Genomic DNA, 26,015 nt, shown 5'->3' with positions numbered 1-26,015 from the left:
TCTCCCTTGCCTGGTGTGTGCTATCTTCAACCTCCCCCTCTCATCATCTTCCTCGTCCCCAAAATCCTCATCTCTTTTGCATGAGACTCCCTTGCACCCCCTAGAATTGCATGCAGCTCATCATAGAAGCGGCATGTCTGGGGCTCTGACCCCAAGCGGGTATTTGCTTCTTGGGTTTTTTGGTAGGCTTGCCTGAGCTCCTTAAGTTTCATGTGGCACTGCTGCGGGTCCCTGTGATAGCCCCTGTCCTTCATGCCTTTGGAGATTTTTTCAAATATTTTGGCATTTCATCATTTGGAACGGAGTTCTGATAGCACGGATTCATTTCCCTGTACAGCGATCAGATCCAGTACCTCCCGTTCGGTCCATGCTGGAGCTCTTTTGCGATTCTGGGACTCCATGGTCATCTCTGCTGATGAGCTCTGCATGGTCACACCATGGTAGCCAAACAGGAAATGAAATTCAAAAGTTTGCGGGGCTTTTCCTGTGTACCTGGGCAGTGCATTCGAGTTGAGAGTACTGTCCAGAGCGGTCACAATGGAGCACTGTGGAATTGCTCTCGGAGGCTAATACCATCAAATTGCATCCACAGTAACCCAAATTCGACCCAATGATGTCGATTTCAGCGCTAATCCCTTCGTCGGGAAGCGCAGAAATCAATTTTAAGAGCCCATTAAGTCGACAAAAATGGCTTTGTCGTGTGGACGGGTGCAGGGTTAAATCGATCTAACACTGCTAAATTCGACCTAAACTCATAGTGTAGACCAGGGCTAAGCAGTGTTTTAACGTGGCTGTGTAGTTGAGCTCTCCCAGCACTGTAATAAAACCACCTCCATGAGGGGAATAGCTCCCAGCACTAAGAGCGTGGTTCCCAGAGCTGTAGCACTATCTACACTGCCTATTTACAGCACTGAAACTTGCATAGCTCAGGGGGGTGTTTTTTCACACTTCTGGGCAAGGAAAGTTTCAGCACTGTAAGTGGCAGTGTAAACAAGGCCTAAATCTAGAATTGCCTCTCCCTTTGTGGGTTCCAGGACTAGCTGGTCCAGGAAGCAGCCTGTAAAGGTGTCTAGAAATTTTATCTCTGCATCCCATTCTGAGGTGTCATGTACCCAGAAAATATGGGGATAGTTGAAATCCCCCATTATTATTAAGAACATAAGAACGGCCATACTGGGTCAGACCAAAGGTCCATCTAGCCCAGTATCCCGTCTTCTGACAGTGGACAATACCAGGTACCCCAGAGGGAATGAACAGAACAGGCAATAATCAAGTGATCCATCCCCTGTCGCCCGTTCCCAGCTTCTGGCAAACAGAGGATAGGGACACCATCCCTGCCCATCCTAGCTAATAGCCATTGATGGACCTATCCTCCATGAATTTATCTAGTTCTTTTTTGAACCCTGTTATGATCTTGGCCTTCACAACATCCTCTGGCAAGGAGTTCCACAGAATGACAGTGCGTTGTGTGAAAAAAATACTTCCTTTTGTTTGTTTTAAACCTGCTGCCTATTAATTTCATTTGGTGGTAGTTTTCTTGTTTCATAGCTCTCTAATCTCCCAGAGCATTTCACAATCACTGCCACCATCATGGTCAGTAGTATATTCCTACTTTTATTATCGAGCATGGAATTACTATCCACAGAGATTCTATGCTACTGTTTGATTCATTCAAGATTTTTACTATATTTGATTATATGCTTTCTGTCTCATCTAGTGCCACACCCCCACCGGCATGAGCTCCTCTGTCATTCCTATGTATTTTGTACCCTGGTATTACCGTTCCATTGTCCCACTGATTATCATCATTCTACCAAGTCTTTGTGATGCCTAGTGTATCAATATCCCCATTTTATACTAGAGACTCAAACTCACTCTTCTTAGTATTTAGACTTGTAGCATTTGTATACAAGCATTTATGAAATTTGTCATTATTTAGTTGTCTGCCTTCATGTGATGTAATTGAATGGGGCTTTTTTTCATTTGAATGTTTCTCTGCAGCTCCTACCTGTAGTTTATCAGCTTCTATCCTCTCCTTTGTACTAAGATATAGAGAATTCTCTTTAATGAATCCTCACTTAAGGGATGTCTCTGTCCAAACTATGTGCTCCTCTGCACCCATTGCCTTTCTGCCAGACCTTAGTTTAAAAACTCCTTGTGACATTCTATACCTTGGGGAAGCATCCTGGAACCCCCATAGTCCTCATTTTTATATAAGCATGATATTACATATAAAGCATGCCTAGTAAGGTATCAGGGGAAAGGTTATGACCTGCTGAAAGTCATTTCTCTGTCCATATACGTACATCATTAACGCACATGAAGTTATGAGAATTATGTTGTATGGTTGTCAATAAAACATACTGTAAGCTGGGGATTCAGCCAGATATTAGCTCCCTAGAGGCAACAGCAAGCAAGGTAACCAACGCCTGGGAGGGGTGTTAAACAACCCATCAATAGTCATTGTCCAGCAAGGGAGCTACAATTCAATCACTCACCTGCATGAGGCCACCGCAGGGGAATTGCTCAGCCTGGCCTGGAGACTCAGCAAGGCCCCCAGACATGCTTGGACTTGTGCTCCCCAACCACATGGGTCTGAGAGTATAAAACAGAATACAGTGGCCACATGCTGGGCCTTTCTCCTTTACCCACTTACACTCCAAGCAGCAAGGACACTCTGAAGACTCCAACTGAGGGGACTGGCCCAGATTTCAAGGGTGAAATTTGTATACTATGGACTGCAATATCCAGTGGGGTGAGAAAAACTGCTTAGTCTAGATGTTGCCCAGTCTAATAGGGTTGAGAGTTTAGACTGTGTTTATATTTTATTTTATTTGGGTAACTAACTCTGACTATCTTTTGCAGTCAATACATTTGTTTTACTGTTTATCTTTACCAGTGAGTCTGTATGAAGTATTCAGAGTAGCAGCCGTGTTAGTCTGTATTCGCAAAAAGAAAAGGAGGACTAAGGTGCCACAAGTCCTCCTTTTCTTTGTATGAAGTGTGTGGCAAATCTGCTCAGGTTTTGCAAAGGCTGGTGTATATGCACTTTCCATTGATGAAGTGGTGAACCAATTAATAAATCTGCATTGATCGTCTTGAGCAGTGCAAGATGGTATATTCTTGAGGTACAGTGCTGGGAGTTGGGGGGATTTGGCTCTGGTGTGTTTCTCTGTGTGATTCATGAGTGGCTCTGGGAGCATTCATGCAATCTAGCTGGGTGTTGGGTCTCCGCATGCGGTTATGCTGAGTGATAACAGCATCTGGAGGGGTTTGCTGCTCATCACTAATAAGGCATTGTGAGAAACAGCCCAACCTGGAGAGAGTTAAGGGGGCACAGCGGTCCCATGGTCCCAGGCTGAACCCTGGGGATCCCATTACATTCCTCTATGAACCTTCTAATTTTACATGCCAGAAATCTGGTTCTATTTCCTTCCTGTATAGACTCCTCCGTTCCCAAAATGTTCCCCAGTTCCTGATAAACTGTAAACCCTCCTCCCTACAATGTCATCTCATCCACGCTCTGAGACCCTGCAGTTCTGCCTGTGTAACTGGCCCTGCACATGGAATTGGAAGCATTTCAGAGAACGCTGTTAACTGCACAATTTAGGGCTCCCACTCCCCTATCCTCTCTTTTGGTTACTCAGGAAGTAAGTGATCCAACTTTACGCATCCGTGTACTCAGTGCTTTATGGGTCTGCAGGGCCTCTTACCAGTGAAAGAACCTTACACAGTAATATACTTAAACTCTATTTATTAACAATTGATTATGAGGAACATAAATGCTGAGCATACAATGCTAACCATTCCCAATAAGGTGAGCTTCTCCTGATGTCCAGTCAGGATTGAATCACCTGGGAGCTCTGTCTTTGGTTTCTGCATGGAATGGTCATTCAGGTTATCGAGTTCTGGCGGCTTTGGTCTTGGACAGTGTAATGGAGTTAGGTTGCTAAAGAACTTCTTTTTGGACCCCAGATTATATAGTTAAAACCTAGGTCCTACTTAGCTGTACCATAACCAATCATTTTAAACTAAAGTACTACAAAATAGTATTTTTCACCAACCCTAGCCAACCACCTTTTACACACAAGAGTTAATTCAAGTGTTGTGAAATCCATTACACAGCAGACAGAAACAATTAAAAAATAAGACAGAGACCAGAGAGATAAACAATAGAGAAGTAGATGCCATAAAGGCAAAACAATAGAGAAGAACAGATTTCAGTCACAACTGTTGATAAGTGGTTTCTTGCCAGACAAAATGCTATCAAACAAAGTTTTCTTTAAACATCTTAAGATCTCTTTCTTTATCTGGTGGTGGTGGGTACTATTAGGATAGGAGTGCCTTCTTAACAGTCCAATATTACATTGTTTTGGTGCAATAGATGGAATGGGAGGATGTGACTTTCTGCAACTTAGCTCATAGCTTTTGTTTTTAATGCAAAAGAAGGCCTCCCCTCAGACTTTACAACACTACCATGGAGGTTCTGGATTTTCCTAGCAGCCTAAATTTGGCTTCCAGGATGTCTCTCCTACCTTTCCCTATGCCAGTGGCATCGACATGTACCACAATCACAGGCTCCTCCCCAACATTGCACATACATCTGTCTAGAGGTCTTGAGAGATCAGCAACCTTCTCACCTGGCAGGCACTTCACATTGTGGCTCTCTGAGTCATCACACACCCAGCTATCTATAATTCTAATGATAGCATCCCCCACTACTATTTCCTGTCTCTTCCTAATAACTGGGATTCCATCTCCTGGAGGAGTATCTTCGGTGTGAGACGATACCCTGACATCATCTGTTTCCCTCAACTCCAGCTTGATATCCTACTTCCCCACAAATTTCCTCCTCCACAACAGCACAGAGGCTGTCAGACTGGGGGTGGAACTGCTCCACTTTGCCCCAGAAAGTGTTCTCTGTGCACCTTTCTGTCTCCCTTAGCTCCTCCAGCTCAGCCACTCTGGCCTAGGGCTGCCAACCCTCCAAGGTTGTCCTGGAGTCTCCAGGAATTAAAGATAAATCTTTAATTAAAGATGATGTCATGTGATGGAACCTCCAGGAATACATCCAACCAAAACTGGCAACCAGACTCTGGCCTGAAGTGCCTGTACTCGGTCTCTGAGGGCCATGAGCTGCTTGCACCCAATGTGCATATACACCACAATGCAGGTAATCATATATGCTGCATTCAGTTCAATCAAGTAGACAGCCCCCTCTCTGCTGCTGGATGGCTGCCTGAATTCTTTTTACGTCTGTAGCTTTTTTTGTTTTATGGGGGTTATTAGCCTAAGTGTAGAGAATGAGATTAGAGAATGACTCTGACACTCCCTCACTAAACTCCTGTTCATTAGTTCCTCTGGTCACTTAAGAGCTGGCTTTTTAAACCCCTGTTCTCCCTGAGTTAGCCCTTCCCCTTTGTTAAGGAATGCTAAAGGTATTAGTGATCAAAGGATGGCAGGCTAGAGCCTCATTAAGAAGCCACAGCCTTGCCTAGCAGGTCACTAGGCTCAGCAGATAGCTCCCCAAACAGACAACACTATACTATGGGCAGAGGTGGTGTCCCTAGCCTCTGTTTGCCAGAGGCTGGGACTGGGCGAGGATCACTTGATGATTACCTGTTCTGTTCATTTCCTCTGAAGCACCTGGCATTGGCCACTGTCGGAAGACAGAATACTGGGCCAGATGGACCCTTGGTCTGACCCCATCTGGCTGTTCTTATATCTTTTTAAACTTCAATCACACAGGTACATGGTAAGCAGCAAGCACACAAACAAACAAATGAACAGACAAACTCACATGATCAGAGTGAAAGTTCAATGTGTGATGGTTTTAGGAAAATAATTCTCCTGATGCCTATAGCCAGTCTCAAGAGTTCTGAACCCTTGGTGCTGGCAATCCTGCATTGGGCATTCGTCAGTTTGAGTTTTCAAGCTTGTTTTCTCCAGCTAAGGTTCTAAGGACCTAAATATAAAAGTGAACATTCTTCTTTATCTTTTGAGTTCAGCCCCAGTTCAGGGGGGCTGTGCTCATTTGTTGCTTGGAGCCACAGCCCAGCTCCAAGTGCATTCCTACGGCTTGCCGTCTCTATTTCCCTTTCTATTGCCTGTGCTGTTTTAGACAAATGATGGCACTCCTTTAGGGGGCTCTCCATGGGTATCTGATAGAGATATAAGGTCTCAATTCTCAGTGGCACACTATTGTCAATCATTTAAAAATCAGGAGTCAGGCCCCCCCAAAATGATGAAATTACCCTAAAATAATGAAATTTAAAAAACAAAATACTAGTTCATAATAAATGTTGGGTTCTTTTTATTTTCTCTCGCATTTCTCAGACTTTTAGGCTGCATGTGGGCCATATTTTCAAGTTTTTCTCTGCAGCCACAAGGTCTAGAAATTTTTGTTTAGAAAATGAAAGACAGGAGTCTCACCTCATCACTTGATTCCAGGAGCTGAGGCTTTAGGAAACACATGAAATATCATGAACCACATGATGAAAACATGAAAGTTGGCTACCCTGCTGGCATTAAGGCCCCTGCACACTGCCAGAGAAGCCTTAGTGTAAATGAGAATCAGGCCTTCCAGCTTAACCCAATTTTTAGCTTGTGACTTTAGTATTACTCCTTAGACCAGGGGTGGCTAACCTGTGGCTCCGGAGCCACATGTGGCTCTTCAGAAGTAAATATGCGGCTCCTTGTATAGGCACCGACTCCAGGGCTGGAGCTACAGATGCCAACTTTCCAATGTGCTGGGGGGTGCTCACTGCTCAATCCCTGGCTCTGCCTCAGGCCTTGCCCCCACTCCACCCCTTCCTTGCCCCTCCCCCTCCCCCAGAGCCTGCCGTGCCTTCGGCTCCTTCCCCAAGCCTCCTGCATGCTATAAAACAGCTGATCGGGAGATGCGGGGAGGAAGGGGGAGGCGCTGATTGGCATGGCTGACGGTGGGTGGGAGGAGCTGATAGGGGGCTGCTGACATATTACTGTGGCTCTTTGGCAATGTACTTTGGTAAATTCTGGCTCCTTCTCAGGCTCAGGTTGGCCACCCCTACCTTAGACAAACAAACCCTGGTCCTGCAAGCTCAGCATCCTGGCTGGGCACTAACGCTTGTGTGAAGCCCTAGTGACCACATCAGCTCAGGGTCTTGCAGATGTAAGCAGAGGAATGGTCCCGCTATTGTGGGGAACTTTCCTAGCTTATACACTAACCTGGTGAAGTGGGCTAGCGAAAGGATCTGAGTCCTCACTCCCACTCCCTTTACCCAGAACCCTGACTGACCTAGAGGACTCCCCTTCCATTCTTCTGTCTGGCAGAGTCCTTGTAACCCTAACAAAGCTGGGCCCAGGATTCCTGGGGGACTCAAACCCCAACCTTGTTGTGGTCACTTAGGGCAGGGGCTAAAGTGTCCCCACTCCAGGGTACTCTCTCTGCACTGGATGCTTCCCTGACTCACTGATCATTACATACAGTTCAAAACAAATACAATTTATTAAACAGCAATCAATTTTAAAAAATAAGGAAAAAATGGAAAAGGTAAAGGAAAACACGTCACCCCGCTCTGTGGCACGGGGACATCACAACGAGCATCTCTGGAAGGTAAGGGCAGTTCAGTCTATTCTTCACAAGTCCCAGGGCTCTGCCCAGGCCCTAGCTGTGCTGTAGGGATGCGGGGGGTCAGACACTTGCTCTGGCAGTGGCCACATGCTCTCAGGCTCCAGGATCCTTCTTCCCAGTGTCAGCCCCGCCCCGTCGGGGTTATGATCCACCTCCAAGTCTGGCCTGCAAGGTCTCTTGGCTGCAGGTGTCTCCCTGCACTGGGCCCACTGCCCAGGGTCCCCCTGGCTCTCACCAGCTGCTCACCGCAGCCGGCTCCGCACTGCTCTAGCCCCAGCTTCAGCTCCAGCTCCAGCTCCACTCTCCCTCAACACTGCTGCTGCTCTGCCTCCAGATCCCTGGGCTGCTTCTCTGGGCCCCCCGGCTCTGTTGCTGCAGCTCCCCACCCCAGCACAGGTCTGCTCTGTGGGCTGCTTCTGTGACTCTGCTCCCAGCACCAACCTGCTTCCTGCACTGCTTTTCTGGCCCTTCTGGCTGGCACGGCTCTGCTCCCCAGCTCGGCTCGGGCCCTGCTTTCTCCTTAGCTCAGCCCCACGCTGCCTGACCCAGGCAAATCCAGCTCACAGGCAGGAGGGGACCCTCCTGACTCCCTGATTAGCCTGCCCGCCCTGTCAGTCAGGCTGACCTGGAGCATTGGCCTCTCCCCATTTCCCCTGGGGACTGTCAGTCTCAGAGTCCTGATTTCCCATTGACCCTTCCCCTTTCTTTGGGCACTGGGAGTTAGCCAACCAAAAAAACCCTCACTGAGTTTTAGTAAAGGGACAGTCAGAGCTTTATTGGCACATTTTCCACAAAGGCCTCCTGGGCTGTAATATCATCAACTGGCTCCGTCCAGCTCAGCAAACAGGAAAAATCAGTGACAGAAAGAGAAACGCCCAGTTGCTGCTGTAGGCGGGGTGAGTCTCTGAGCTCAGGAAAATGAAACTTACCCGGTTACACTGCCCAGAGGGAGCCATGACTGCAGACAACCCCATAGAAAGTCTCCAGGAAGAAGTGACTTGTCCCATCTGTCTGGAGTATCTCACAGAACCTGTCACTCTGGAGTGTGGGGACAATTTCTGCCGAGCCTGTGTCACCCAGTGCTGGCAGGGATCTGACACAGACTTCTCCTGCCCTCAGTGCAGAGAAACTGTGCAACAGAGAAACCTCAAGCTGAACAGGCAGCTGGCAAATGTGCTAGAAATAGTCAAACAGCTGAATTTACACAAAGCAAAAGGAGCGGGAGGGGATGGGGTGTGTGGGGAACACCAGGAGCCTCTCAAACTGTTCTGTGAAGAGGAAAAAAACCCCATCTGTGTGCTGTGTGACAGATCCCAGGCTCACAGAGCTCACACTGTGGTTCTCATAGAGGAGGCTGCCCAGGAGTACAAGGTAGGGAATCATTGCCTCATGTAAATCATTCTAACTGAATTTTAATTACAGGTTAATTTAATCATAACTTGCTGGTTTTATTTGATTGCTCCCTCTTACAGCTGCTGATGTACTGCAGCATTCACTGTATGAAAAATGATATAAAAGGAAATGCTTAGGGGAATGTGGAAAAAGGCAAAAATGAAGGCATTAAAGATAACTGGTGAGATAAGCAAAAAAGAAAAGGAGGACTTGTGGCACCTTGAGACTAACAAATTTATTTGAGCGTAAGCTTTTGTGAGCCCCAGCTCACTTCATCGGATGCATTCGGTGAAGTGAGCTGTTGCTCACGAAAGCTTATGCTCAAATAAATTTGTTAGTCTCTAAGGTGCCACAAGTACTCCTTTTCTTTTTTGCGAATACAGACTAACACGGCTGCTACTCTGAAACCTGGTGAGATAAGGGATCTCTCAACTCATCTGAAGCTGTTAAATGACCAGTGAGGCTTAAGTCTCAAGAGCTGCAGGACAGTCTATGTGTGAGTGCTGCCTTCAAACTGGAGAAGGGGATGTTACAAGCTGTTGTTATTACTGATTTATATCACAATATTTATTTTTATTATTATTTTCATTCCAGTAGCCCCTACAGACCTCAAGTGAGATCTGACCTTCATTATGCTGTGCCCAGCACAAAACACAGTGAGGGACAATTGCTGCTCTGAACGGTTTACAATCTAACTAGACAAAACAGACAATGGGTGGGAGGGGAAACAGAGGCTGAGACGGGGACATGACTTACCCAAACTCACCTGGCAGCTCAGAGACAGAGCTGGGAGTAAAACGCACTCCTGCCTCAGGCCAGGGCACTAACCACTAGTCCATGCTGCCTCCCCAGCAGCACTATGCAATGATGAAGTGTGGCCATTAGGTGGGAAAGACTCCTTTGTAAGGGTCCCAGGCCCAGCAGGGAGATGGGGTTTCTCACTGCGATTTGGAGGGGTTAAACTCAGATGCCAGCCTGCACTAGACAAAGTCACTGAGCTAAACACTGTGTGGACCCCAAGCGCTTTGAGGACTTCAGACAGCATGGGTCCATGCCAAATACCATTGGGATTTGTCAGGGTTCCCTCCCCACTCTGAACTCTGGGGTACAGATGTGGGGACCCGCATGAAAGACCCCCTAAGCGTATTTCTACCAGCTTAGGTTAATACTTCCGCAAGGCACAAATTTTTTGCCCTTGGAGGATACGCTGCCACCACCAAGTGATTTAACAAAGAATCAGGGAAAGGACCACTTGGAGTTCCTATTCCCCCAAAATATCCTCCCAAGTCCTTACACCCCCTTTCCTGGGGAGGCTTGAGAATAACATCCTAACCAATTGGACCCCTGGGTCTTAGGACAATAGAGAAATCAGTCAGGTTCTTAAAAGAAGGATTTTATTTAAAAAAGAAGGTAAAAATCACTTCTGTAAAATCAGGATGGAAAATAACTTTACAGGATAACAAAAGATTCAAAAATACAGCAGAACTTCCTCTAGGCTTAGTGTCAAAGTTGCACAAAAACAGGAATAAACCTCCCTCTAGCAAAGAGAAAATTCACAAGTTGAAAACGAAAGGTAATCTAACGCACCTTGCCTTATTTACTTACTCTTTTTGTAATATCAGAGACTTGTACAGCATGGTTTATAGGAGAAGGAGTTTTCTGACCTGATGCTTCTCTGCTTCCCAAGAGAACACACAAAACAAAGCCTTCCCCTCTCCCCAAGATTTGAAAGTATCTTCTTTCCCCATTGGTCCTTTTGGCCAGGTGCCAACCAGGTTATTTGAGCTTCTTAACCCCTTACAGGTAAGGAGGAATTCTAGGCTACCCTTAGCTGTATGGTTATGACAGGATTAGACTGGATTGCAGTAAAACTAACCCCTGGGCAGTGCTGACCTGTGTCAGTCTGTTCTATTGTGTATGTGGGCAAGTACCAGCCAAAGTGGTTCCATTAGTCCCACAATGCAGCCTTTTCAAATATCCGACAATCTGCTGTTTCTAGGCTCTTTGCTAGGAACTAAGGGGTAGCTACCCAGAGGGCATTCCTACCAAAAGGGTTCAGGACAGCACTAAGGCAAAACTCAACCGTTCTTAACACAAATCAGCACCTCTAATGGGGTTTGCACTTGCCCTTAGACCAGTTCTGTCGAGTCAGTGCCATCCCCAGGGGTTCAGGACTGAAGCTGAATGGGATTTGGGAATCCAGCCCATATTTCTGGCTCTGGTAGCTTCTGGGATTCATATCACTTTGTTAGTGAATACTCAAAAAATAGGTTATTTCACATGGTGAAAGAAAAATCCAAGGATGTGACCCCAGTTTCATGCAGGTTTAATTCAATAGAGAAACTGGGCCAAATAATTCCCAAAAGTACAAATATAAGCTACTCCCATGGTCTATTAAGGAGGTTTCATTTCCTTGGTATCTCTGATATCACAAATCTACTAGGTTCTCCAATCATCAGTAGAGTGTTGTATTGTTTATTTATTCATTTATATTTGTTTGGCGGGGAAAGATCACCCCACTCTCACCCATAAAATCAAACCAACCAAAACATTTCTGTTTCTTCAGAAGAAATTTCAGACCCATTTGAAGACTCTGAGGAAAGAGAGAGAAAAGCTCCTGAGACTGAATGTGATTGGAAAGAAGAGAATCCAGGAATATCTGGTAGGTTCCCATTGTTATTAACCTGCAGGGACATGGTCTGGGAGGTCTCCATGGTTCTGGTGGATGTGGGATTTTGTGTGTTGTTCCATGATCACAGGATACTATGTGTGGGTGGGCGCACACACATTTAGACAGAGGACCTGAAAACTCTCCCTAGAGAAGGCCATCATCTTCCTCTTCAGAATGGAAAATTTATTTCAATGAATGAGTGAATTACTAGCCTTTGTGCCTTGGCTGAAAAGCTTCCCAAGGTGAACTGAATGTGCCCAATTCAGTGCTGTCTGTCTGAGCCTGCAGTTCTTTGTTGAATAATTTGTTTGGCTCTTTTTTTTCTCCCCATCATCTCTGTCAATGTAGTTCTCAATACAGTTGTTTGAACAACAAATCTTTTCATTCACTGGACATTTAAGGAAAAGTATCACTTTGGGGGATACCAAATACATTTTTTAAAAAAATTTTCAGTAAATCAAAAAGGCTGATTTGTTGTCATTTTGTGTCAATGAAATGTTTCATTTCAACAAAATCCAAATGCTTTTTTTGATTATATGCATTTTTAAAAAAATTGTTTAATTATATTAAAAACAAGGAGATTTCACTTTCTTCTGAAAATGTGGAAATGAAATGTTCTGATTTTTTTCATCAAAACATTTGGTGAAATTGGCATAATCCAAGAATGTTTGTGTCACCAAATCTACATTTGACCTCAAAAATTTTTAGTGTGAAAAATTTTGCCCAGCTACAGTGCTGAGTCCTGCCTCCTACTGCCCTGGATCTGGATACTCAGAAAACAATGATAGCTCAATATCCTGTCCTTGCCAAACAGAGAAATGACCCTTTAAAAAAGATTGGGGTCAAATGGGAAGGTGTTAGAAAATCCTCTGCCTAGTAACCATAGGATATAGTCAAATGTCAGAAGTCTTAGAGATTGCAAAGAAAGTCTTTCTCCTGCACACCCAGGACACCAGACTCTCCATGTACCTGCCCTGCCTTTTTTTTTTTTTAACAGAAACAAACACAAACCAAGAGGCAGAAGATTGTGTCTGAATTTCAGCAACTGTGGCAGTTCCTGGAGGAACAAGAGCGACTCCTGCTGGCCCAGCTAGAAAAGCTGGACAAGGAGGTTGTAAAGATACAGAATGAAAGTATCACCAAATGCTCTGAGGAGATTTCCCGGCTCAGTGAGTTGATCATTGAAATGGAGGGGAAGTGTCAGAAGCAAGGGAGTGAATTCCTGCAGGTGAGACTGAGTTAAATATATCTCAGATCCCAATACTGGGACAGGACAGCTCTTGAATCATGGGAACTAGAGTCCAGCAATTAGAGATCTCAGTATAACTCAGTGCATGCAGTGCAGAAATGTCAGTATTTATTGGTCTTTGAAGAGTTACAGATTCAGATATAAGAGATGGAAAAGCCCCATTAGCTCAGCCAATGAATGGCTCTGAGGCCAGGGCAGGGTTTCCTTTTCCCATGTGTACAAAATCCTATTCCTGGGATCCCCAGCATCTGCCATGTGGATCTAAGATTCTTTTTCTTGTTCTCTCCCCTCTAGGACGTCAGAAGCATCTTGAGCAGGTACTGTGGCTCCTTCTCACTTCCCTTCACACTTCACAATGCTGGAAAGGTGCTGGGAGACTATGTTAAAACCTCATCTTGGCAGGGCTCCAGTGCAAAATGTGTGGGGCAGGTCACATTTTGGATACAAATCGCTCTGATTAATTTAATCCTGAGGTTCTCATAATGTTATAGATGAATCTGTCATTCTCCACTCTATGGAAAAGATTATTAACCTAAAATATTTCCTAGAGATGTCACCTCTCTGGAGGACTGGCTATCTCTGGATTCTGGGGTGGAATCTGGGCCTTTCACCTCTAGAGCATTGGCAACAATCCTACCCAGGTCAGCAGTGATCAAGGGTCTTTCCTACCTGAAGGCCCCTGTGGAGACCTGTCGAGTGCCATGAGATAGGGTGGGGGGAGTTGGTGTGTCCATCTAGTTTCCACTTGACAGATGTCTACAATACTATGCCTACCAGATTGGATGCCAAGGAGTGAATTGGCCATGGAGATTTAACTCTCCTTTTAACCCTAAAGCTGGTGTCTCCAGGCCAGAATTGGACAACATTCATAGGACTTTTGGGGAGAAGGTTGCACTGCCATGGTCTATTCTGCACCTGCTCTGTGGCTGGCAGAAGTAGAGGAATTTTAATGCCAGGCCCATTAGAGCAGCAGCTTTTACAAGCCAAAATTATAATAAGTTACTAAATGAAATATAACAAGAGATTGTTTTTCTCCAGGTGTGAGAAGGGGAAGTTCCAGCAGCCAGTGGAGATTTCTCCTGAATTGGAAAAGAGCCTGAGTGATTTCTCCCAGAAAACTATTGCTCTAATGGAGACACTGAGGAAAGTCAAAGGTACTGAGATGAGATCAAGGAGAGGAAATCAGGATGAGTCTTTGAGCATATGGAAAGAGATGGGCTCTGTCCAAATGGTTCATAATTAGATTATGTAGCTATTTAATACATATTGGAAAGTAGACATATACTAGGAATTAATTTGTAAACACCTAGCGAATAATAAGTTATAAGGAATAGTCAGCATGGATTTGTCAAGAACAAACTATGCCAAACCAAACTCGTTTCGTTCTTTGACAGTGTAGCCCAGTTCTTTAATGGTAACTGCTTATATTTCCTATTAATTCTAATTTAAAGAGCTGGAGGATTGCAGTAGGATTCTAGTCCCAGAATCAGGCACAACAGAATTAAGGTTATTAAGTCTGATTGGGAACCCCAGTGTGCACAATGGAGACACTCACACTGAGGGCAAAGCAAAGCTTTAACTACTTCTATTAGCACAATTAGTAAAGTCAAAAGAGATCTATACCACATACAAAGACAGCAAAATACAGAGTTAAGATGAAATATTGTATGATTCCTCACACAAATGCTCATTTACTCACATACTCTCATCCTTGGGAATCTAGTGGTAAGGTTATAGGCCTCAAAGTCTCACGCTAACTTAACTGCTTAAGCCAATATCTTACAGGATACAGGCCTGTAGGTTCCCTGCATTACTGCAAAGTAAAAATAAAATGCTGAAGCTAGCTGTGGGCTATAAGTCCCCCTTTTGATGGGGTGATTGCAAATGAACCCTGTCACATATATTATGATGTAGATGGTTGATTACCTGAGGGGGAGGTTCTGGTGCCAGTCTCAGTCTCCTCTTACTGAGGTTAAAGGACCTGAAGGATTGATTCTGGCTATGTAGTTATAAATGCAGCATATGGATGATCCGGTACCAGATATGTCCCTGTTGTAGGTCCCATGCTTACACTTTGACTAGATTCATCCTCTTTAATCCCCTTAGGTTGTGGTTGGGTCACTTGACCCTTTGTACTTAATCTCCTGATTTTACACTGCATGCACCCGAATACAATGAATATAATCCTATTGCAATGCCTGGGATGGTAACCCATCCTTTTAACTCAATTTTTGTTCGTAATGGTGCTTCTAGGACTTCATCACCTCTATTAATCAAGTGGGTAAAAGATTGCTCAGCCTCATTGACATTATTGATAATTTGTATGAGGTGTGTGTCTTTTTGATCCACTAAATGTTTCAAGGGTAAATTCAGTGGGGGAATATAAACAAGAAATGTTGGTGTGCTTTGGACAATTAGGTCTTGATAGCTTGGGTCAGATATAATAATAGTGGTGCTTTCAAATGCAGGGACAGGAGAAATCACTATGTGCCCTATTAAGGTATGTTGTTTTTGGGTAAAACAGAAATTTGGCTCTGTGACCTGACGCTCCAATTGAGATACCTTTGATGGCTCGTTACTACACAATACTGGCCATTTCCATCATAGATCACCCTCTCCATCCATGTCTTCCATTTGATCAATCTGACCTGGCACAAAGATGTGATAGGTTCTATAGTTGATCCTCTCCCTGAAGTCCCCACAGGACAGTATCCACCTCAAACACATCCCATCTACAAATATAGTGATGGCCCTTTTCTGAGCAACAGGCCATCTGTGGGATCTTCCAGGTTTGGCTTTCTGTGTGATTGCCCACCAAAGGAAGAATGTTGATGTGTTCCTTATAGATGGTGTCTTTGAGATGTTGCCAGGATGGACAGAGATGGTGTCCCTAGTCTCTATTTGCCAGAAGCTGGGAATGGGCGACAGGGGATGGATCACTTGATGATTGCCTGTCCTGTTCATTCTCTCTGAGGCACCTGCCATTAGCCACTATCGGAAGAAAGGATACTGGGCTAGATGGACCTTTGGTCTGATCCAGTATGGCTGCTCTTATGTTCTTATGAAATGCCTTAAGGGATGGACAACAGCCAATTGGCTGTACACATCCTTATCTGGGTCAAGCACAGGCACGGAGACTGTGAATGAGATGTACAAGGACTCTGCTATGGAACAATACTAGTTAAATAATGAGTGTCTTGACTGGTGTGTGGTGTCACAGATCCCATATGCCACATTGCTAAAGCTGGCTGTATGGGCTATAACAGTGTTACTGGTCCAGGGGCTGGGGGAAAGCTTTAGATATGTTGTATCATGCTTTTAGTCAGCTTTTTGACACAGTCCCACATTACGTTCTCATAAGCAAACTAGGGAAATGGGATCTAGATGAAATTACTATAAAATGGGCGCAAACCTGGTTTGAAATCCATCATCAAATAGTAGTTATCAGTGATTCACTGCCAAACTGTAAGGGTTTGTCTAAGTGGGGTACCACAGGGATCAGAACTGGGTGTGGTACTAATCAATATTTTCATTAATTATTTGGATTATGGAGAAGAGAGTATGTTGGATTTAGGGATAAATGGTCATTTAGGGTTTGTCTACACTACACAGTTTTGTCAACCAATTTATGCCAACAATCAAAAACTGGTATAATTACATTGCTTCTGCATGTTCACACAATGCTCTTTCTGTCAGTGGAGCGTGTCCGCACTTGGTGCTCTATCATCGACAGTGGGAGCAGTGCACTGTGGGTAGCTCTCCCACTGTGCTACTCGCCACTTTCTGCAGCTAGATGTTGTGGGAAGGTGGAGTGGATCACAGTGCATCGTTGGTGCAGGATCAACATTCCATGATGTGGTTTATTTCTTCCCATCATTCCATGGGATTCCGGCTGTGTTTCGCTGCACTTTTTAATGGCCCCTGTTTACTGTGTGCCTGCCATCTCTGTCGGAAAAGATGGATCCTGCCCTGCTGTGTATTGTTGTGGTCACTGTTATGGACATATCACAGATGGTCATGCAGTATATCATGAACTCCCAATCTGAACAGGAATCAGAATTGCTTGACCTGCTGTGAGCCATGGAAGGAAACAACACCAGATTACTTTTGGCATTCACGGAATAGCTGCATATGGTGGACCATCACATTTGAGCTCGGGAAACAAACACAGAGTGGTGGGGTTGCATCATTATGCAGGTCTGGGATAATGAGCAGTGGCTGCAGAACTTTCGGATGTGGAAAGCCACCTTCATGGAATTGTGTGTAGAGCTCACCCCAGTACTGCAGTGCAAAGACACCAAAATGAGAGTTGCCATCTCGGTGGAGAAGCGCATGGCTATTCCTGTGTGGAATCTGGCAACTCCAGACTGCTACCGGTCAGTCACGAATCAGTTTGGACTCGGGAAGTCCACCACTGGGGCTGCGTTAAAGCAAGTGTGCAGGGCCATTAATCACATCCTGGTTCAAAGGACTGTGACTGTAGGCAATGCGAGTGAAATAGTGAATGGCTTTGCGGCAATGGGATTCCCTAACTATGGTGGGGTAATAGATGGCACACACATTCCAATTTTGGCACTGGACCAACTTGTGACAGAGTATATCAATAGAAAGGGGTACTTCTTTATGGTTTTGCGTCCTTGTCTGGGGGAGGCACTCCGCTGGTGTGTAGGGGGTTCCCTTGAAGGCCACATCTTCAGGAGCACAACAAACAATAAACAGAAGCATGATTGTTAGTTCACACATAGCATTGAATCATTATAGTAAAATCCACCACTTTTTACATATAAATCACTTTCTCACTATCCTCAGGCAAGCACACATCTCGGTGAGCGCCCCAATCATGGTGAGTTTGGCCAGAGGAGGGGTGCTCAAGATGGGGCAAAGGGTCTAGGTGACTTTTTAGAGGATCACTGCAGCTGACTAGGAAGAATATTGTAAATTCTGCCACCATTTTCCACAGGCAGGGGTCATTGAAACTGATATGTCATTCCTGAGGGTAAGGAAGGATGCAAGGGAGCATCTCCTGCATGCATGCAGCTTCAGACTGGGTCCCTATGCTGCTCACCTGTGTGCTGCTTTGGTCCCTGCACAAGTGATTGCCGATTGGCATGGGAAAGTTTCCTACAATGGAGGAAGGAATAAAGCAGCTCTGCTAAGGAGCCTTGGGCAGAGGATTGGCAAGTACCTCCAAGAAAGTTCCTAGAGATCTCTGTGGAGGATTCCCATGAAATCTCGATGTGCATAAACATAGTCCTGCTGCACTGCTTAGCTGTACAGGGGAAAGTGGAGCACATGTAAACATAGCTAGTCTTGTACATTTCTATCCCTTCACCCACTTCTAGACTATACAGAGCAAAGGACAGCTCTACCTCATATAACCGAGCAGTATCAACTCAAAAAGATCACTTACCAAAACTCTCCTCTCCTGTATCATGCATGCCAGAGCCAGACTGCTGTGACTGGCTAGACCCCTCCTGAGTGGAAAAGAGGTCCTGACTCGCTGCGCCACTGGACGACCCTGCCATGTGCTCCACATTGTCTTCCAATTCAAACTCCTCGTCCACAACTTTATCCTTGGGGTTGAGTCTACTGTCCGCTGCCTGCAACCCCGCTAAAGTATCCACGAGGCTCTTGGCGGTAGAGATGGGATCACTGCCAAGGATGGCGGCCAGCTCCTTATAGAAGCAGTAGGTCTTTGGTGTAGCACCAGAGCAACAGTTTGCCTTCCTTGCCTTCTGGTACACCTGCCTCAGCTCCTTTATCTTCACTCAGCACTGATGAGTGTCCTGTTCGTACCCCTTTTCCAGTAAGCCATGAGAAATCTGCCCATAGGTATCGAAGTTCCTACAGCTGGAGTGCAGCTGGGACTGCACATCCTCCTCTCCCCATAGTACCAGCGGATCCAACAACTCTGGGGTACTCCAAGTGGGAGAATGTTTGCTGCGTGGAGCCAGCATAGTCAGCTGGGGAGATGATATGTGAGCTCTCCATGCTGAGGAAACAGGAAGTGGAGTTTCAAAAATTCCCTGGCCTTTAAAGGGTGTGTACCTGGGTACAGGGCAGCGGAGTTCAAACTGCTGACCAGATCAGTCAGGATGGGCATTTTGGGACACCTCCTAGAGGCCATTTCCAGCAACTTAACCAAGCGTGGTGTCTACACTAACACTTTGTTGATATAACTTTGTTGCAAAAAGCTCTATGCCTCTTGTCGAGGTGGTTTTATTTTGTCGGCAAAGCAGGAGAGTTTTTTTGGCAGAAGGCACATTGCAGTGTGTACACCTCCACTGTTTTGTCAATGAAACCTGACTTTTGCTGACAAAATTGTGTAGTGTAGACAAGGCTTTACACTAAAAATCACAATATATTCAGGTTGCTTCTAGTCCCAAGAGATCAGTCACTTACCCCAGATCAACTGGTACCCTTGATCTTACACCAAAGACAATTCCTGTAGCCAATCCTAAAATAAACTGTCTAAAGGTTTATTAACTACAAAAAATAAATACGAGAGTTATTTACAGGTTAAATCAAGCAAACATACACACAAATGAATTACCAGCTAAGATTCCTAAAGATGACAGAGATGTAATAATCTGTCAATTCAAAATGTCTTTTAGGACAGATGCAGGGGTAGCCCCTGGCGATCTCTGCCTTCATTTAATGTCTCTGGCCTGTGAGAGTTCAAAGAGCAAAGAGATGACAAATTTTCTTGTGATCCTGTTTTTTCTTTTACATTTGGCTTACCAGTCCATGAGAAGATCTTCCTTGCATGGGACATTTCCAAGGTGTGATAGAACCATTCACCAATCCTTTGTATTGTGATGTTTCTTAATGTCAAATTTAATCTTGATAGGTCTCCTTAAAGGGGAAGGGGGGAGGGGAGGGAGGAAGTTCCCATGCTTGGGTTTACAAGTTCAGAGCAAACATTTTCAAAGTTATAAAGCAAAACTGACATATTTCATTATAGCCTGGAATATAAGCATTACAAGGGAGATTAATACATGCTGCAATTTACAAGCATTTCATAGTCTGAGTATTAAATACATTCATATAAGACTAATATGTATTTTGAACAAAACTAATGTACATTTGAGCTGGTTTGTTTCCAGCTATGAGTTTATCAGTGCTTAGCTAATGCCTACAGCCTTGGTCAGAGTTGGCACTTAGATGGTGGATGATCTGGTTAAAGATGACAGGTTTCAGAGTAGCAGCCGTGTTAGTCTGTATTCGCAAAAAGAAAAGGAGAACTTGTGGCACCTTAGAGATTAACAAATTTATTTGAGCATAAGCTTTCGTGAGCTACAGCTACAGCTCACGAAAGCTTATGCTCAAATAAATTTGTTAGTCTCTAAGGTGCCACAAGTTTTCCTTTTCTTTCTGGTTAAAGATGTGTCTCTCATACTCTGCACCCTTGCAAAGCTGGATAGGGGTGTAAACCAGGGACCTCTTGGTGCCAACAGGCAGAGGGCACAGGGGGTGCAGAGGGTTTTGCAGAGATCCTCTGGGTCAGATATAGGAATTGTAGTTAACTGAAGGGTGGCATGTGAGGTCTCTACCAAGAGCCCATTGGTTGCCATAATCATTGCAAAATATATGTACAGACTCTGTTTAAGTAGTTATATGTCTCGTCTGAAAATTGTGTTCTTAAAGATTTGGGATTAGGGTGGGTCACTAGGAGGTGATTTAGCTCAAGAATATTCCTTTCAAACAAGATGTTACAGATACTTATTTCTCTGTCTGGTCATGGGTGCTTTGGGTATTGTATGTTTCACAATGGAGCCTGTGCGCCTAATCTGCCAAATGCTCATCAAAAGAAATCTTCAAGAGCAAAATTTTACAGAAAGGAATAAAGAGCAGGTAGGGGTCCTGTTTACAAGTAAAGACAATGAATTGTTGGGATATATCTGGGCGTGACCTACATCGGAAGTGTTCCTTCCACTGTGGGAGTAACAGACACACATCTCTATCCGGATATTTGGGTATTCTATATTGTGTGCTCACACTATAGGCCTATTTGCATAGTGAGCCAGATACTGTTTAAGAGATTTTGAAATCTACAAGAAAGGAAAATACAGGAAAAAACAATCAGTAGGAGAGTGTCTTTTTTAGAAACAAGGACAATGGATTGTCCTGATATATCTGTGGGTGGAAGCAGACTGGCAGCATGTTTGCCTCAGGAATGAAGGGTCACAGTCAACCTGGCTGTAAATTGCTGCAAGGATTTTTGGGTGAGCAATACTTAATTAAATAGGAGAGTACCTTGTTAATTGAGTCTGGGCTGTAGAGTGTGTGTTATGATTTTGTTTTAAATTAGGGCTCTCAATTGTAGTTAACTCAAACAATTAATGCAAAACAAATTAAATTAAAAAAATTAATTAAAAATCACAATTAATCGCAGTTTTAATTGCACTGTTAAACAATAATAGAATACCAATTTAAATTTATCATAAATTGGATGTTTTCTATGTTTTAAAATATATTGATTTAAATGACAACACAGAATTCAAAGTGTACAGTGCTCACTTTATATTATTTTTATTACAAATATTTGCACTGTAACAAAGATAAACAAAAGAAATAGTATTTTTCAATTCCTTTCAATTACTGGAGTGCAATCTCTTTATTGTCAAAATGCAACTTATAAATGTAGAATATTTTGTTACATAACTGCAATCAAAAACAGAACAATGTAAAACTTTAGAGCCTACAAGTCCACTAAGTCCTACTTCTTGTTCAGCCAATCGCTAAAACACACAAGTTCATTTACATTTACAGGAGATAATGCTGCCCACTTCTTATTTATAATGTCACCTGAAAGTGAGAACAGGCATTTCCATGGCACTGTTGTAGAGGGCATTGCGAGGTATTTTTGTGCCAGATATGTTAAATATTTGTATGCCCCTTCATGCTTCGACTTGTAGATTTCAAATTGTACAGTGCAATTATTGTAATAAAAATAATAATTAGGGCTGCCAATTAATAACAGTTAATGCATGTGATTAACTCAAAAGAACTCAACACTTTTTTTAATGTGCATTAATTGCATACTAGGGTGCCGTGCTCAGGGGGTGCTGCTGCATGCCTCCAGGGTGGGGATGCCCCTCCCCCCATCACCCTTCTCCACTGCTGCTCCTCCCTCCCACCCATGGAGCCACCCCGGACCAAGCTACTCCAGACTAGGAACCTAGCTTCACTCCTCTTCACAGAGTGGAAGGGGTGAGGGGGCTGCTGTTGGGGTTCCCCCTGCCCGCACCCATGTACCTGGTTGCTGCTGAGCTGAGGTTGGGGAACAGGGGGAGCCTGTTTGCTGCTGCTGCCAGCTCAGGAATGAGTGCAGTCGACAGGAGCTGCTGTTGGCTGAAAAAGTGCTCAGGCTTCTGAGTGCTCTGCTTAAAGAGACAACGCTTCCCCAGCTCGCTCATGCACGCACACACACACACTCGCACACACACACTCTTCCCCCAAAGAGCAAAACTATTTAAATAAATGGTATTCAATTATGGTTTAACAGTGCAATTAAAACTGCGATTAATCACCACTTTTTAAAATCTCATGATTAATCACGATTAATGCTTTTTAGTCATTTGACAGCCGTATTTTAATTGTAACCATTTGTTTCCAATACTACTCGCTATGACTTGAATCTTGATTCTTTGTTAAATAAAAGTATACGGTGCTTGTTTTCAGTATAAAAATAGCTAAGTGCCATGGGTCAAGCAGCACAGTGACCTGAAGTGTAACTGCTAAACTGGTGTGCACTGTTTCTTTAGAAGCAGCGAATCTGTGAACACTACGAGTGTCCAGTGAACCAGGGGATGGACACTACGGGGAGATGCTTGCAGGGTTTGAGGGTTGGAATGAGCCAATCACTAACGTGAAGTGAGAGAGCAGGGCCTGCGAGGCCCAGAGATCAGTGCTTGTGTTGCCTATGGCCAATGGAGTTGGGAGCTGGCCCAAGGCAGACGCAGATATGGCTTCTCATGGTAAGGCACGTGGCAGTGAAGTGCTCACAACCCTGGGTACACCTGGGAAATATCACAAGAGGCCAGTGGCACAAGGGTGCAACTGTGCCAGGACCTCAGGACTTCTCTATCATGTGCCAGGCCTGTACTGGCCTCTGTAACCATTGAATAGGGGCATTACCAGCAGATTGAGGGATGTGATCATATCCGTCTATTCGACATTGGTGAGTCCTCATCTGGAGTACTGTGTCCAGTTTTGGGCCCCACACTACAAGAAGGATGTGGAAAAATTGGAAATCGTCCAGCAGAGGGCAACAAAAATGAATTGGGGACTGGAACACATGACTTATGAGGAGAGGCTGAGGGAACTGGGATTGTTTAGTCTGCGGAAGAGAAGAATGAGGGGGGATTTGATAGCTGCTTTCAACTACCTGAAAGGGGGTTCCAAAGAGGATGGATCTAGACTGTCCTCAGTGGTAGCAGATGACAGAACGAGGAGGAATGGTCTCAAGTTGCAGTGGGGGAGGTTTAGGTTGGATATTAGGAAAAGCTTTTTCACTAGGGGGTGGTAAAACACTGGAATGCATTACCTAGGGAGGTGGTGGAATCTCCTTCCTTAGAAGTTTTTAAGGTCAGGCTTGACAAAGCCCTGGCTGGGATGATTTAGTTGGGGATTGGTCCTGCTTTGAGCACGGGGTTGGACTAGATGACCTCCTGAGGTCCCTTCCAACCCTGATATTCTATGATTCTATGATACTATGAATAGGGAGATCAAAAACTGTCCCCTTCTATCCCTTTGCCAGTGCGGGCATGAGTCTGGCCCATTGAGCCAAACCTCTTCCAGCCTTAATTTCCAAATCTATATAATGTTTTTGTTGTTGTTTGTATTTCAGTCAATGGACAACAAGGGCCACAGATGCTGTACAGATGCTGAGCAAACAGACCCAAAGAGCTTATAGCTCAGGGCCCTGATACTGCAAACCCTTAACATTCTATTAATGGCAAAGGGCCCAAAGTAGATAAAATTATAGTCACGCTAAAGTCTTTGCAGGATCTGGGTCTAGGTCATGACAAAATGCAATAGGAGAATGAGACAAATCAACCAAGGTTTGGAGGGGGAGGATGAGAGAACAGTAAACATCTCTTAGAAATTGTACCTCCTAGGATGGTTGAGAGACTTAATGGATATTGATTCCATTGCTGTGAGATGCCTGAATGAAAGAGAAAATGGAAGGTTTCAGACTCGTTTGTATTAAAGACCTGTGTGTGTCTCTGTCCCTCTCTGTCTGCTTTTCTGCCACAATTAAAACACAGTCATGTGAATATCACAACATAAAATCTCATTGATTTTATCTTTTCTCCTGTAGATACTCTGCCAGTTGAACTGGAGGAAAAAAAAGAGAATACTCTAGGATCACACAGACAGGGTGAGATTTCAAGGTGGAGATTATTTTTCAGTTATGAGAAAATTCCCATGAAAATGTTTTCTTGAACTTGTAGCTAAGACAATGCTGACCATGACACAACCAGCCCTAAAAATAAAAACGTTACTAAGATGCACCCAAGTTGAAGTCAGACAAACAATCCAACACCAGCCTTAATTCTGAGTTCATGCCCACAGCAATGAACAGAAACATTCTCACTGACTATCATCCAAACACCCTTAACTCTGACCCTGGGATTTTCATAGATATCCATACATATTATATATATTAAATTAATAGGAATGAGTGGTCAGGCCACTCACCTCAGGGCTGATCTCTGGCTCTAATACTCTGCTTCCCTCTCTCCCCAGTAAATGTGACTCTGGATCCAGACACGGCTCATCCTGAACTCCTGCTCTCTGAGAATCAGAAAAGTGTCAGATGGGGAGACAAGTGGCACAGATTGACCAACAATCCTAAGAGATTTGATACCCTGGAGTGCGTGCTGGGCTGTGAGGGATTCACATCTGGGAGATACTACTGGGAGGTGGAGGTGGGAGGTGAAATAATCTGGGCTGTGGGGGTTGCCAGAGAGTCTGTGAGGAGGAAGGGATTGATCTGCTTTAACCCTGAGTGGGGGATCTGGGCTGTGGAGCAGTGGTGGGGTGAGTTCCAGGCTCTCACCTCCCCTAAAACTCCTCTGCCCCTGAGCTGGGTCCCCAGGAGGATCCGGGTTTGTCTGGACTATGAACAGGGGCTGGTGACATTTCTGGATGCTGATAATGATGCCCCAATCTTCACTTTCCCACCAGCTTCCTTCAGTGGGGAGAGAATCCATCCCTGGCTTTGGGTTCAGAGTGAACAATCACAGCTCAGACTGTGTCCCTGACACTTGGGGAAAACATCCCTTCTAAAGACCCTGAAATCAACTTCTTTAGCTTCAGACACCCTAATCTCTATGACCCTGGAGAACTCTTGTCTTCCTGAAAGCCTTCTACCATACAATCTGTTTGTATGATCCATAAAGCTTGATGGGGCCTCTGAATTGTTAAAGCATAAAGACCAAGATGCTACTGAAATGGAGAAACCAACCGCATTGCTTCAAGAATTGTGCAACTTGTTTGTCACTGGCCTGTGTGATCCTTGAGGAGTGTAGCTGAATGTAGGGGTCAGAGACTGTCAGATAGGAGCTCAGAGAGTGGGAGAATGAAAGTGAAAGAAAGTGACAAGGAGAGACATGAGCCAGGGTGACAGACAGACTGGGAGATGCTACTGAACGTGATGGTTTCATTCGTTACATAATCCATCTATTTAATTCACTGGTTCATGAAAAGTGGAGCCATTTTAATGCCTTGAAAAAGTGATTTCTGCAAATTTTGCACTTTTTCTCTGTTCTGACCTTATGTAATCACTCCTTAAGTGATTGAAGCCCTCATTTTTTTGTAAACTGAACATTTTAAATAAATATAAAGTTTTTTTCTGCTTGGTGTTTTCCACTCTTTTGCGGGAGCGAGGAGGTGCAGAGGATTTGATTTGCCACTGCCCAAAACACAAGTTAAGACTAAGGTGGGGTACACTTTATGGTGGAAGTTGAATGGTTTAATTAAGGGGCTATAGAGCTACCACCCTCCATAAAATGACCTACTTATGAACTTGGAAGTGCATTGATACCCATGTGGATATGTATCTTCCTTCTAAAAATGGTACT

The 26,015-nt window shown here is 44.4% G+C and overlaps 1 protein-coding gene across 1 annotated transcript; it reads left to right on the top strand.

Moving 5' to 3' along the window:
• The first annotated feature begins 8,413 nt into the window (after positions 1 to 8,413).
• LOC119842844 (zinc finger protein RFP-like) lies at positions 8,414 to 25,789 on the top strand. Its single transcript, XM_038371532.2, has 7 exons — positions 8,414 to 8,983; positions 11,571 to 11,666; positions 12,673 to 12,903; positions 13,219 to 13,241; positions 13,963 to 14,078; positions 24,251 to 24,310; positions 24,679 to 25,789. The coding sequence occupies exons 1-7, from the start codon at positions 8,531 to 8,533 to the stop codon at positions 25,194 to 25,196; spliced, it is 1,497 nt and encodes a 498-aa protein (XP_038227460.1). The 5' UTR covers positions 8,414 to 8,530; the 3' UTR covers positions 25,197 to 25,789.
• Positions 25,790 to 26,015: the final 226 nt, after the last annotated feature.

Source organism: Dermochelys coriacea, chromosome 14 (genome assembly GCF_009764565.3).
Source record: "Dermochelys coriacea isolate rDerCor1 chromosome 14, rDerCor1.pri.v4, whole genome shotgun sequence".
NCBI classification, from domain to species: Eukaryota; Metazoa; Chordata; order Testudines; family Dermochelyidae; genus Dermochelys; species Dermochelys coriacea.
This window is presented reverse-complemented; position numbering and strand designations above follow the sequence as displayed.